At 42.6% G+C, this 14,908-nt stretch overlaps 3 protein-coding genes across 3 annotated transcripts in view; 2 read left to right on the forward strand and 1 right to left on the reverse strand.

The window, feature by feature from the left end:
• Window positions 1–758: 758 nt before the first annotated feature.
• gpr119 (G protein-coupled receptor 119) lies at window positions 759–1,790 on the forward strand. The gene has a single exon (XM_076274932.1). It carries the CDS (start codon window positions 759–761, stop codon window positions 1,788–1,790), a length of 1,032 nt encoding a protein of 343 aa, XP_076131047.1.
• Window positions 1,791–2,893: 1,103 nt separating this feature from the next.
• Window positions 2,894–5,731, forward strand: rbmx2 (RNA binding motif protein X-linked 2). The gene is made up of 6 exons (XM_076274696.1): window positions 2,894–2,978; window positions 3,314–3,429; window positions 3,848–3,899; window positions 4,011–4,140; window positions 4,360–4,543; window positions 4,801–5,731. Exons 1-6 carry the CDS (start codon window positions 2,974–2,976, stop codon window positions 5,415–5,417), a joined length of 1,104 nt encoding a protein of 367 aa, XP_076130811.1. The 5' UTR covers window positions 2,894–2,973; the 3' UTR covers window positions 5,418–5,731.
• A 3,148-nt stretch (window positions 5,732–8,879) lies between these two features.
• Window positions 8,880–14,908, reverse strand: part of siah2l (seven in absentia homolog 2 (Drosophila)-like) — a 6,458-nt gene continuing 429 nt past the window's right edge. Inside the window, exons 1-2 of the mRNA XM_076274698.1 lie at window positions 13,608–14,908; window positions 8,880–9,841 (exon numbers count right to left, since the gene is read on the reverse strand). The exon at window positions 13,608–14,908 is cut by the window's right edge and continues 429 nt beyond it. Coding sequence (XP_076130813.1) covers window positions 9,179–9,841; window positions 13,608–13,781 — 837 coding nt within the window. The 5' untranslated portion in view covers window positions 13,782–14,908 and the 3' untranslated portion in view covers window positions 8,880–9,178. The remainder of the gene's footprint in view (window positions 9,842–13,607) is intronic.

Consider the following 14,908-nt stretch of genomic DNA (forward strand, 5'->3'; position numbering starts at 1 on the left):
TGATTTTACCTTTTAACTTGGCATACTACTAACATTTGGCTTACATTAACAAGGCGGATGAACCATCCTGTGAGATATTTTATGGATGTTAGACTGTTTCTCCTTGGTATGTCAACATTTCTTACTTTCTGGGAAAAGCAGATGTCAAAAAAGAGTCTCATCACCGCTCATCACCACAGAGTGCCTCAAATCCACGAGGGCATACAGTATCTGTTCAGGATTTCCACACATGAATCATGTTTCCCCTCTTGCCCTGAGTGGATTTAATGCATTGCGGTATGAGAGGAGGCAGGCAACACTAGACCGGCAAGACATACGGCCCCTCTACCCCGGATGTTCGCTCTTGAGAGCCCATGATGGAACTGGGACCGGAGCCAAACTACACGCTGGACAAGGGTCAGCTGCACAGAAACCACATAAGCAAATGAGGCTTCAGTCCATCTGAGGAGACGCACTAAAATTTCCCACTGCTGGCTCAGAGTCAGATATACCGTTCTGTCCAAAGGAGCTATGAGACAAAAATGCCTGAAAAGCAGACTGAACAGAAATTGATTGATTCTTGCTTATTTTTCTTGCTATACCAGCTTTTACAAATGGACTGTTAACATGGACTATTTTGCGAAGAATATTTTTTCTCAGTACAACAAACAACAAGCAACTAAACAACAACCAACATGGTAGAGATGAATGAAACTGACTCCCTGAAGACTGGAAAAAGAAATTCCACTGATTTACAACATGTACTGGATGCCAACATAATGGGCTGGATCCTGTGTATTGTGTCCTTTCTAATCATCTCCACCAACCTCCTGGTGGCTACCTCTCTTGTACTTCTGATCCGAAAGCGAGGCTGCCGTAGCTGGTGTTTTGTCCTCAACCTCGCCCTGGCCGACATCCTGGTGGGCTTGGCCATAACTGTCATCGCCAGTGATGGACTTGATCCCAGTGAGCACCCGATACAGAAAATGGACTGCCTCCTTCGCATGGCCTTCGTTACTTGCCCGTCGGCCGCCTCTATCCTCACAATGTTCCTCATCTCGCTGGATCGTTATGTGGCCATCAAGCTGCCCCTGCGCTACACACGTATCTCTAGCAAGTGGGCGAGCGGTGGCTCCCTTGTGCTCGTCTGGGCTCTGGCATCGCTGGGTTTCCTGCCCTGCCTGGTGAGAGAGATGCAGTGTGAAGAGTACAAAGGCACGTGCACCTTCTTCTCCGTCATCAAGCCACGCAGCATCATTTTCATCTTCTGCGCTAGCTTCTTCCCCGTGCTGGGCATCTTCGTCTACTTCTACCTGGACATCCTCAAGATCGCCTGTGGGCACCAGCGGCAGATAAGACAGGCCTGTAAGGCTGGGGCCCGCCACTGCCAGCCCAATCGCTACTGGTGCCATGTCAAGGCCCTGCGGACCGTGGCATTGCTGGTGGGATGCTTCACCCTCTGCTGGTGCCCGTTCTTCACAGTCAGTGTGGTCCAGGTGCTCTGCACTAACTGTGAGCTGTACCGCTTGCTGGAGAACCATCTGTGGCTTCTGGGGCTTTCCAACTCCCTGGTCAACCCCCTGGTTTATGCCTGCTGGCAGAAGGAGGTGAGGCAGCAGATCTGCATCATATTTTCCCACCTCAAGTGTAGTGACCGCTGCCGGGCCAGTATGGACTCGAAGAATGGCCACTTAGACAGACCTGGTCCTGTGACCACCCAGACATCTTTGTCTAGGGAACATCTCGGTGTGCCACTAACTTCACTCACAGTCCATGAGCGCATTGCCGTCACGGTGCCTTTAGCTAAGTAAGGTTTCCAATGCATGCTGAAGGTTGTCATTTGGACGGCATGATGAAACTATCAAAATTCCTGTTTACCATCAGCAGAAAAACACTCTGATTCATGAAAATAGCGGCAAAATTGGAAGCAACTGAACTGGTTAATGGATTGAGTGCCTTAGAATGCTTTTTGATTACTTTAAAAGTAATGCCCATGTCATGGAACAGATGGGTCTGTTTGCTCTTTTGTTTTTGCTCTGTTTCATCCACTGAACCAATTGTCATCTCTCTCTCTCTCTCTCTCTCTCTCTCTCTCTCTCTCTCTCTCTCTCTCTCTCTCTTTCTCTCTTATCTTCTCTTTCTCTCCAGGAATACCACATGCATTGGTTTTACAGCCTATGAATGATGTGCTTTTATCTCTATGCTCTAACATTGTATATTTATAGTCATAGCTTGTAGATTAGCAACTTTCAATTAGGCCTGTTCTCAACACAGTATTGGAGTATAGGCCTATATGCAGGTCTATGAATGTGAGTGTAGGTAATGTTTTATTCAAGCATTTACAATTTTACTGGATGTTTTTATAATTTGAATATACATTAAAACTTTGTGAAAACGTCACAAATGCTTCATTGACTAAGATTACTGTTGGTAGGCCCTGTTTGTTATCTCATTAAGCCTACACTTAAATGTTAAACGGTTTAGAAATATTTGGTTAATAAGACAATTGACTTCTTATGGATATAAGGCAATAGTTTGACCATCTGTGCGATTGCATACTTTCAAGCCATGGTACTAGGTCTTTAATCAGAGCCTACCCAGACCATAAAGATATTTATAGGCCACACTTCCTCCATTTACATGGTCACAAAATCATAAATGCCATGAAGGGTGCAATAAAGATTTCTGGGCGATAGGCCTATAATAGCTAAAATAGCCATATGGCAACATTCTACTGTAATATTTTAATAGCACTCTGGAAGGACCATACAGCTGAGACAGCCATGGGGAGACACCCTCACTGTATTCGAGCAAGGAGCTTCGCATCTCGCTCATGTTCATGCCTCTAATTCCCATAACACCATGTAGCCTATTTAACCGGATGTATTCACCTATGGCCCGGAAACACTAGCACTCCAAAACGTTGTTTTGAATAATTGGAACATTTCTCTGAATTGGACCACCAGTGTCAATGCTTTCGCAAAACTTTTCAGAATGAAGTGCGTAAGGAAACCCGATGCTGTTTACCGTTTAAATGTCTATGAAATGAATTGTATCAAACACTGAGGCTGTACGATGAGATTATATTATATAGGATTCGTCTCGTTACCGATAACGTTAGTTAAAATGAACTTGCTAGCATGGTCAAGCGTGAAACGTTGTGTGTCAATGCTTTTAAAACATTAAGTTAGAATATATTTTTGAATTTTAGAATGATAGTTTTCCAAATGTCTTGTTTGTTTTAGTTATCATCTCCGAGATTACAAATATCGTGGTTGTTTACGTCATCTTCAGAACTGTAAACGTTAACCTCCTGTTTGTGTGTTGTCTTTAGCCCACTAACCAAAGTGAAATTAATAAATGAGTTGAACGAGAGGGAGGCGAGTCTTGGTGTGAAGGAATCAGTGTCATGGCATTCAGAATACAAAGACAGCGCATGGGTATTCGTAGGTGAGAAAATATGACTACTGCTACAAAACACTACAATTATCTCATTTGCACAGCTCCTATAGTATCGGGCATCATCATCTTAGCGCTCTCAAACCTTTTATACCCCGGTAGTAGACACTCAGTCGTGCTAAATTCCAGTTTGTTTCTACACTACAGCCAGATGGTGGCAGTAGAGGTTTTTGTTTATTGTATTTTAATTGACATATAATCCCACTGAGCTGGTGGTGATTGTAGTGGAACACATTTTACTCGTGCCTAATGATGCCTTAAATCATTTTCAACATCAACAGAGGCAGGGGTGTTACAAGGAAATACTCAGACATTGTAGGTTTTCAAACATACTTTAGATTTATGAACAAAGACAGTGGTTCTGCTGTTGTGTTCAGTCTTAAGTCTGACACATTTGTGTGTTTTGCAGGTGGCTTTCCTTATGAGCTAACCGAGGGCGATATACTCTGTGTTTTCTCACAGTAAGTGTCATCTCTGTCTTTTCTCTTATTTTTAGTCTTCTCTTTGAGTTTACGTTAAAAAGCTTTTTTTTTCTTTTTCTCCTTTTACCTGATATTTTCTTCATCTCCTAGGTATGGAGAAATTGTCAATATTAACCTTGTACGTGACAAGAAGACAGGGAAGTCAAAGGGTTTCTGTTTTATCTGTTATGAGGACCAGAGGAGTACTATCTTAGCTGTGGACAACTTCAATGGCATAAAGGTACAGTTACATTCTGCATTGTTTACACAGCATGTAGTAAGTGTGTAGTAGATGGTTCGAACTTAGCCAGTGGACTGTCAAGTTCAACAATTTCTTGAACACTATGTTTTGGACCCATGACCCCATTATCCCAAGCTGATGAGCTGTTGGAAGATAGTTATGGAGCTTTAGAAGAAAGAAGGGATGATTCATGGCGTTTTTGTCATCTGTCCCTTGTAGATCAAAGGACGTACCATCCGAGTGGACCATGTTGCTAACTATCGTCCTCCCAAAGACTCAGACGACATTGATGATGTCACAAAAACCTTGCGTGACCAGGGGTGTGCCCCAAAGTTGTCTTCATCCTCATCTGAGTCAGAGGAAGAAGATGATCTTGTTGTGCCCTTGAAGAAGTCAAAGAAAGGTTTGAACAGTTGTTGCTTTTCACCAAATTCTCATGTCTAAAACAGTTGTTTTTGTTATTTTATGTGTTTATTTTGTAGGTACTGTAAACAGAAACTTTACCTGTTTTGAAACACATTTTCAAAAAGCGACATTGACATTGCTGCCCTCCCATTATTACCTATGATTTGATATTACTTTTAAGTGGACATCTATGTTTTTTTCCAACCATTCTAAATTAAGTAGTCACATCTTGACCTCTTTCCATCTCTACTTCAGATAAGAAAGAAAAGAAGAAAAAGAAGAAGGACAAAAAGGAGAAGAAGAAAGAGAAGAAGGAGGAAGAGAAGAGGAAGGTGACTCCTGCGGAGGACAGAAGAGCAGATGAGAACCAATCATCGCCGTCCACGTCTGTGCCTGTGAAGAAAGAGAGGATGGACGTGGGGTACGAGAAATACGCCAAAAAAGGCCCAACAGACTCTCGACCTCCCAGAGGCGACCCAATGGAACCAGGCACCCACAACGCTAGAGCGAAGGAGAGACAGGAGGGTGGACCTTCCAAGGACTGGCACAGCAGTGACCACAGCAGAGACCGAGAGAAGGGAAGGGTAAAGGAAGAAGATCGGAGGAGAGACTGGTCAAGAGACGGTAGGGCCACTTCACCCAGGGATAGACACAGAATGGATAGAGAAGAAAAGCCAGTGCACCAAGACTCCCGTCCACGTGAAAGCTGGGACAGAGAGCGAGAGAGAGACAGGGAAAGGGACCGAGAGAGAGACTGGGATCGTGACAGAGACAGAGAGAGGGATCGGGACAGAGAGAGGGAGAGGGACAGAGAGAGGGACAGAGGGAGAGACAAGGACCGAGACAGAGAGAGGGACAAAAAGTACAGGTGAAAGAGCGATACATGTGGAATCATCACAAATGAATTGCGCTCACTCTAAAAGTGAGCATCTGGGAGATTATGTGCTGTGTTTTCCTCCTCTAGTGCAGGTGATACATGGGACCACTCCCTTATCATGGAGGATTCTACAGTTCCCACGGCTTTTGAACTGTATTGTCTTAGCAGCTGTCTCTCTCTACCATGCATTTGGATGTTGGTGGTTTTGCTTCTGCTTTATCATTTTATGTTTGTGTTTTGCCAATAAGTAAATAACGTCCTTTTGGAAATAATAAAAAAAAAATGTCATAGCCATGGCAAATTACGTAATTTAATGTGTTAATACATTTCAATTGAAATAGTATCAGTAATTTTAAGAGTGCTTCAGTAGATTACTAAACTGCATTGGGAGAATAGTTGAAACAAGGGAAGAAGGAGAATTTCATGAGAAACAGAGCAGGAAATGGTGCCCACTGATCCTTTTTTGTACTTGTTTGCAATAAGAATTCTAAAAGCATCATCAAACAGTACACAAATGTTTAAAATGATCAAGAAAAAGTGGTGTCGGGTATTACTGTGTTAAAGGAACTGGAAGCAAACTCCTATTATATGTAATGGAAAGAATTGCACATCAATACTCTATGATCAAGTCATTATTAAGTCATGATGGCTTGATGGAAGATTGATTGATTTAGCGTTTGTTTTATGTAAGATTTTAATGATTTTTAATTCATGCCAGCCAATACAGCACTTCCATACTGCTAATGTGTAACATGTTAATCACAACCATTGCTGTGTTTCCCACAGAATTGATTCTATTTGTGGTGGTAGGTTTGCAGAATTAACTCGAATGCAACAGTTTTTAACAAATTAGTGCAGCGCGGTTATGATTCTAACCAGATTTAAGCACAATTTAGTACAACCAGGAAAAACATTGTGTGGTGGTCAATGTTGATATTGTGGTGGGCCGCCACAAATAAGTCAATGTATGGGAAACACTGCATTGGACACCACAAAGCAGGACCACCCTTAAGTCCATGACTTTTTGTACCATCTCCCCCATGTTCTGTTTTCTTCCCTAGCCAACTATATTGAAATATTGATTACTGAGACAGTCAAAACTTTTACTTTGACTGCATATGGTTGCTCAGCTTCCGCTTTCGATGTTGGCTTTGAGTTGCAAATGTGAATTGTTGCACTAAGCCTAATGATGAACATGTAGAGAAGGAGCATGGATTTTCCATAATTATAAGACTATATATACAGGAAACTATATACACCACTATTAGTGATGAGTCGGCTATTTGTTGGACTAAAAATAATGTGAATCAATTAATACACTGCTTCTATGAAGGTATCCCAATGTAATATTCCTTTGGTTACAAGATGACACAGTGACTGGGGCTCGTGGTCTCCGTCTTGTTCCTCGTTTTGTTGGAAGTAGCTTGCAAAAGGAAATTCTAGATGGGGAAATCTGAGATTAATTGATGAGAGGTAGACTCTAAAAATACTCTCTAATAGTAAAGCTAAACATTTATTTTTTCACGTGCCAGGTCAGTGAGTTAAGGTTTGTACTTAATACACACTTTCATATTTGTTTATTCAATTATTTGCTGCCCCTAAATTATCTTTATATTTTTCAGGGGAATGTTTTTGTTTCATCTGTCTGAAATTGATTTGGCTCAAAGTAAGACTGTGTTTGTGTGCAAAAATACCATATTAAATCACTAGATTATCCCAAAAGGAAGGGATCCAGCAGCATGAAAATGAAAGCATGTTGAATCTGATTATGAGCAGTTATCAGGCCCGGGGTGGGTAATCGGGAGAATTCCCGGTGGGCCGCTTCACTTTTGGGCCGGTCGACGAAAACAAATATTGACATTTGTCACGTTAGTCTATCTTCTCTTAAAGTAGGCTATTCATGGGTTTCATCAGGTCCCTTTCCACAGGTGTATTAATCAAGCACCATGCAGCCTGCATTCATAATCTAGGTGCTTGATTTTATACACCTGTGGAAAGGGACCTGATTAAAACCATGAATACACGTTCCGCATTCTGTGCATGACACCGTTGCCTCTGTATGGGTTGTAGCCTATGGGAGGGAGTTCTCCCCTCGCAAGAAGAGTTGGTTGGGTCCATATCGCCCGTCTTTTCCAAAAAGTTTTCTCAGATAGCCGGGCCGGCCCTACAGTAGCCATAAGCGTCAGGAAGGATGGATGTAGAAAGAGGCCAGGAGGGATTTAACGGCCAGGTAGAATGTTGCTAAATGTGCCAAGCTTCCAGATTACAGACAAAAGTGGCAACTGGTAAAGAGAGATAGCCTATAGGCAATGATTAGCCTATTGACAATGTAATTATTGGGCTAATATTGTAAGTTTGTAGCGTTTCAAGCTATTCGCAAGCAACATATTAAATGACTTTTGTATCCGATTCATAGACTTTGCAGTATGCAAATATTGATAACAAAACTGAAGCATGATCTGTGTAGGCCTATGCAATAAAAATTGTAGCCTCTGAGCAGCAGATCAACCAGTCGAACACTGAAAATGATGAGCCCGAAATTAGTGATGAGGAGGCCATGACTACAGGGACAAGTAGAGAGGATAATTTATAGTTATTTAATGTAAGAAAAAGCAATTATGCTACATGATAAACATGCCTTGTTTGCTCAGAAGAGGGTGTAGTAAAGGAGTAGGCTAAATCACCAAACAACATAGCCTACCCATGCAAAAACATAGCCTAAATATTAGTTCAATATGCCTCTTTGGAAGCGTGGGATAGGCTACATTTCAAAGGCTTTCTTTCTTTCTTTCTTTTTTTCTTTCTTTCTGTTTTTGTTAACTTGTGGAATAGTGGAATATTTTTTGTTAACTTCTCAGTTGAAGTGAATTATAACCTTTACACATTTGTTGAACCATGGTACTAATACAAACTACAGGATGGTAAGAGCTGAAATGTTGCTTCATTTATCCAATTTCCACCACTATGGAAAAAATGGGCCGGTCTTGGGCCTGAAACTCCCGGGCTGAAAAGTGGCCCCACTCCGGCCCTGGCAGTTATTTCCACAAAGCTTCAATAAGAACTCTGATGAAACATCTTAATTTATTTTGGTAAAAAAGAGTTTGTAAAAAGATTAGAAATGTGTTTAATCATATTAAAGAACACATTTTACCAGATATTATTAGTATTATAACATGTAATACATATGAAATATTTTATTTGATTTTATTCTAGATAATCTACTCTTGACCTAAGCTTTGTCCCCTATTGTTCGACATGAAGACAGATGCTACAGTTTGGAAAGAGTTGTAACAGTCCATTAATGGACAAATAGTCTTTGCAAGAGGCTTAGCAAAAATGTATGTTATGATTTTCACATTTTTAAAGTGGTTAACAAAATCCAGAGTAGAAGTAAGAGGATGGCTCTTCAAAAGACACGGTGCCCTCTCCAATACCCTGTTGCCATACAATGCAGACATAAGAGGTAGGTTCTCCTGGTTTTTGCCATAGAAATACAGGATTCAGATAAATGCTGTTGGTTCTTAAAATAAGATTGAATTAGATATCAACTATCAAGAGAAGAGATATGAATCTACACATATGGCAGATTGTTCTCTTGGCTGCAGCCTGGGTTACAGTGGTAAACAGTACTGAAAAAGATCCTGATTCATTTCCCTTCATTATGTTTGTATCCATCACCATGCAGCAGCCATCAAACAGCTTCAATTTCTTCAATGTTTATTGTTCAGAGTTGCATTGAGGTCAAAGTGCCCAGCCTCATGTGGCCTTTGGGTTTGGGCTACCCTGCATCAGGGAGGCCGGAGTTGCCTTCCCTGTCGAGAGTCTATGTTGAGGGAATATCTGAGCTCTTAAGGTGGGGTCAGCGACGGAGCAAGATCTGGAGATGGAGACGTGAATGCCCAGTGTCCCTGAGTCTGTGAAGAGGTTGGCCACGGCGGAGTCGAACACCATGCAGTCTGAGTCTGTGACCGCGTTGGCCAGGCCACGCTGGATGGCCCGTGGTGTGGCCTCCCACATGAGACGCCGGCGGTTCCCCCTCAGCTCCAAGCGGTAGACGAAGCCCTCAGCCACCTCGCTCACGCCAACAAACAGCAGAGCGGCAAAGAAGGATGTAGGGCTGCCACGCACCACAGCCTCTTTCTTCACCACCAACACAAACTTCTGTTGAAAACAGGACTGCAGCATTACCGAGTCCACCCTGTCCGGCACGTTGATGTTGCTAATGAGGAAGAGGACCTCCTCACCTTCCTGATCTGTGATGGGCTGATGGGCCTGGATCAGGTGGGGAACTACACTTCCCAGAATCCCCTGCCATTGGCAGGACGAGCTGTAGGGGCAAGTACAAGGCTGGAGCTCTGATACCTCCTTCTGGTGGTCTGTGTTTACCAACTGTGACTGGATGCAGCCGACACCTGTAGACTGGATAGATGAAGAGGAGGGAGGGAGAGATGGAGGAGGAGGTGAGGAAAAGTGGGATGAAGAGATGCCAGAGGAAAAGATAGAAGATGGGCATTACAGGAGTTGGGGAATAGAGGAGAACAAGAAAACGAGGGGGGAAGGATAAAAATGAATAACAGAAAGTGGGGCAACCAAGGCCGAGATGGAAGGACGGGGGTGGAGGTGTGTGGGAGTGAGGGATGAATCAAAGAGAGGAAGAAAGAGCAGGAACAAAGAAAAATGAAAGACAGAGGAGTGTGAGGGGGAGTGTGAAGAATGTCAGATGAAATGAGATTGGAGGAGGAGGAGGACAAGATAAAAAAGAGACATTAGTCAAAAGAGCATGGGGGGATCGCTCATCATCATGCCTCAGATGGCCTGGGCTGATGCCCTAATCCAGACAGCCCCATACATCTAGCACGCCTGTTTCAGGTCACCAAGCATTGGGTGCTCATAGATGTCTGCTTTAGACTTGGGGCGTGCAGCTGTGTGATGTATGTGTTTGTATTTTCATGTCTGTGTGCTTGCATTGACTGTGTGGTGTGTGTGCATGCACTTGTGTGCTTCTGTTCTTGCATATGTGTGTGGGTGTGTATTTTTTTCGAGGTTGGTATGTACTGGGGCCAATCATTTGAAGATAAATTGCTTGGCTACCCAGTGGGGCTCTCTCCTTGATTATACAGGGAGGGCAATACCAGTGAAGGTCACTCCGATGACTGTACTTCCAGACAGCGCAGCATGTACCTATCTATCATCTCTGTGGCCCAATGGAAGCTCACACAGGCATGCTCAGCTTTAAACAAAAATATATATTATGTGCCAAACAATAGCAATAAATTGGTGCATGTGTGGTTTTCACATGTATTGTGAAATGGTAACCAACCACATGCAAATATGCATATGATTTTCCTTCATGCCAGCATTTTCAGCCAGAGGGAGAACCATCAGGGAATCCATGTAAAATCTATAATAATCAGGTGACTCCATTTTGATAAAGATTCAATTTAAAAACAAATCACTCTGATCAGCAGTGATTTGAAAGTACCCCAAACTAGACAGGTTTAATATCAGTGTTCGTATGCACAGGAGAAAGGGATAAGGACAGGAGAGGTTGGGTACAAACAAAAATAAGATATAGCAGAATGGTGCACTGCAGGTAGGTATTGAACATCTCAAACTAAAGAGGAATATTGCATATTCACTAACTCAGAAACATAATCCGAGTGGATTTCCTAAACAATAATTTTTTTTTATTTAAAAAAAAAATCATCTGAATGGCACATTTTAGGAATTTGTAGGTTTCCATTGAAATCCTCGCTGTACATCATGTAGGTAGACTGTAGGTCATATAATCCAAAATGGTATTTTGGGAATTCAATTATTACACACATAACAGGAAGAAAGAGGGAATAATAGATTTAGTGCAGTAATCCTGGTGCCAGTTAGTCAATGATAAAACCTCAGCTGTCCTTGGTCAAGGGTGTGTAGGGATGGGGACTAGTATTATGTGTGTGTGTGTGTCTGTGTTGTACCTTTAATATGTGTGGGTGGTGCAGTAAGTATTTTAATGTAAAATAAACTCTGCAGTTACATGTTTAAAAACTAAAACGGACAGGGAAGATAAACAAGGAGATTGAGAAAAGTTATTTTTGTGCAACAAACATTACCATACTAAAATTTTGAGAAAAAAAAGCAAACCATTTTTCTGAATCCCAGATAGTATGGTTTTGCAGCATAACAAATATAATTTAATTCTATATTGTAAGTGGGTACTATGCGTTTCTGCATAAGTAGCATGCAGCTTGCAGCTGATTGCGTTGGATAAGCCCTAAATGTATTCAGCTGGAGTTGCTCTGCAGTGGGCTGAGAGACTACGCCAGCCTTGGGGGCCACACTGATGCAGACTCCCGCCCACCACCCACTTAATTATTTACACACTCCTGCATTTTAAGTGGCACAACATCTCCTGTGTATTTAGCTGGTGATGAGATCACCTGTGGGTCAAACATGCCCGTGAACGCTATTTTCGACCTAATTTTTTATTCAAAGAGGAACAAACAACAGGAAACCCAAAGAACTAACAGGACCCATCCTCGTCTGTTATATTGTGGAGGTGGAGATGCCTGTGGGAAATACTGTGGCATGCAAGTAGATGAGACATGATTAAGATGGTCATTATCTAGTGGGATGGTCCTTGATGTTCACAGTGAATTACAAATGGTACTGTATATGAAAAGCTAGAGGTCTGAAGCCCTGAAGATTTAGCTCAGAAACAAACGTTACCCACTTTTGCTTCTACCTTAAAAGTTCACTGCCTTGAATAATTAAAAACACACTAGTTTTCCCCTCTACAAATGCACTGTAATGGATAAATTGCATTGCAAGTGCACCACACACACAAAGCCTGCATATCTCAAATTCAATAGTGCTATACCTAATTGCATGATCATGACATTCTAAGGGTTACATATACATTAGCTGACTACCCCCCACTGCCTTCCCCACCTTAACAAGCTGCACATTTGATTAAGAGTGTGTTCAGCCATTGCTGTGTTCCCCGTCTCCCCAGAGATGGGCTTAGAGCAGACACCATGGCATCACTCCCTTCCCTGAGAGCATGGAACTGCTGTTCCTCAAGGACTAGGCGGAGAGATGGAAATAGAGCGGGTGAGACAGATGCCCTTCCCGAGATGTGAAATCCACACAATAACAACGAAAAGCTAAGCTGAATATGAAGGGTCAGAAGAAAATGTTTTGTGAAGAAATAGTTTTGATTGCTAAAAGGTACTCTGATAAAACATAAGCCTAGGCTACACTTTATTTCACTTTGACATCTGTAAATGACTATGTAAATGTAATCAGAATAAAGACATCACTCTCCATGGAGTTCCTGGCACTGCCTATGTTTATCCATGACCTCACCTCTTGCTTGGGAAGTCAGGATTTCAGGAAGGTTTGTCAGGGCTTGGTGGATCATTTAGCTAAGATGTGGGACATCAGATGGATAGCAAGGGGACTGGGGGTCTTGCGAATGCGAGCAACCTTTGCGTCAGGCCACAGCAAGTGCCCAAGCAGACATTAGAAAGACTCCATTACTGCCTCTGTAATCAATACCGTCCAGCCACAAGTTTTTTCCCCCTTCTTTCCCTGTGCTGGACATGGAGCGAGGGAAAGGCTTCCTTAATTAAATTACAGGAGATTGAATGACAGGGAAAATGAACCCATACTATTCATCCAGCCTCTCTCTCTCCCTCTGTCTAGTTTCTTTCTCTAAGCCATTTTACAGATTTAAAGACCGAGTCACCCCAAGACAGACAATTGAGATTAAACAAACTGATTCAAATCTAATTGGTGACATTAACCATATTGGGCAAGGGCCTGATATCTGAAATGTCTTGTGGATTTTGAGGTCAGGACTACTATTTGTATTAGAAAAGATGTTGGATGATATACCGTATTTTCCGGACTATAAGTCGCACCGGAGTATAAGTCGCACCAGTCAAAAAATGTTTCATGAAGAGGAAAAAAACATTTATATAAATATATATATATGTTACACCTGAGTCGCAGGACCGGCCAAACTATGAAAAAAAGTGCGAGAAAATGTCTGGAAAATACGGTAACAATGATCATGATGCAATGCCCCTATTGTTGCATAACAGTGTGGAGAACACATAAAAAGTCTGAACTAATGATTACAGCAATAGCCATAAATAAGTACAAAACATACGTGTAAGCAGATACTCACCTTCCTCCAGGATGAAGGTTTATCGGGACAGATGGGCGGCATGACCTCTGTGACCCCGGTGCTGGTCGTTTGCCAGGCCTCCACGGCCCCATTCTGACACTGGGACCAGCTGAGCAGGCAGGGCCACTGAGGGAGCTCCCTCAGCAGAGGAAAACAGGAGGCTGGACACATCATCACCGTACCGTCCCCTTTGGGTTTTTCCCCTATCTCCCCGGGTCAGTGTGTGTCCAACTCCACTTCCTCTTTTCTCTGGTTCTTTTGCTTTTTTATTTTGTCTACCTCTGTTTTTTCTGCCTCTCCTCCTTTCTGATTCTACCTTTTTTACTTTTTCTCTTTCTTTCTTCCCTTCCCGGGTTCTTCCTTTTTCTCTGCCTCTCTCTTACCTCACACACTCGCTAGCAATTTCACACGCCACTGACTCTTTTAACACACCTTAACTCCGCTTACCTTGACAGTGCTGTCAATAAATCCTACTGGGTCATTGAGTCTCTAAGGTCACAAGCAGAGAGCAACATACCAGCATGATTCAACTCCTAAAGGAAGACACATAGCTAGGGTTGAATGGCCTGCACTGAGTCTGTGGAGGATGACCACAGTGAGAGAGCCAGTGAGGGTGATTCGGCCATGCTCTCATAAACCAAGGTGAATGTGAAGTCTATTGACCATCCACTGAGTGCTCAGGTTACATGCAACTCGGTATGCGGAAGTGCACATCCACACACACACACACACTCACAATCGCACAGCTTACACTGAAAATTGCACAGAAGCACAGAATATAAAAATTTTCACTTCCTTTGAGGCAATCTGAGTGTACATGTCTACGTATGTGAGCCTATTTGCAAGCAGTGATCGATAGATGCAGCTATCTCTATTTGTCTAGGCATTTGGAATGGACAGCTCTGACTAAGATGTATTGCATAGCCAAGACATTAGCTGCATTGACCGAGACTGCAACCAAAACAGAGGCCACGTGGTCCCTGAGCAGAGAGGTGCCTCGATAGCACCAGCTAACACAGACACATAGCCAGACAGCAAAACAACAGCAGTAACAGGAACTGAACTGAACAGCAAACAGCTCACCAAAGAAACATCGATGTTATTGTCTTGAGGCTTGATGCTCAAAAGCTCTTAGCATGTCACTGTATTCTCCTTAAATAACAAACAGAAATCCCTTTTTCCCCATCACCATGCTCCATTGTTGGGTGTCAGCAAATAAGCACAACACTGGAGACAAAACAGCATAGAAATCATTTCCATTCATTTGTATTCATGTAAAGCAGTCCAGCTGCGCTCATACT

Source organism: Alosa pseudoharengus, unplaced genomic scaffold (genome assembly GCF_046254945.1).
Source record: "Alosa pseudoharengus isolate Yale_2024_CS ecotype anadromous, Long Island Sound unplaced genomic scaffold, YU_APseudo_1.1 YU_APseudo_1.1_scf_8, whole genome shotgun sequence".
Lineage (NCBI taxonomy): Eukaryota > Metazoa > Chordata > Actinopteri > Clupeiformes > Clupeidae > Alosa > Alosa pseudoharengus.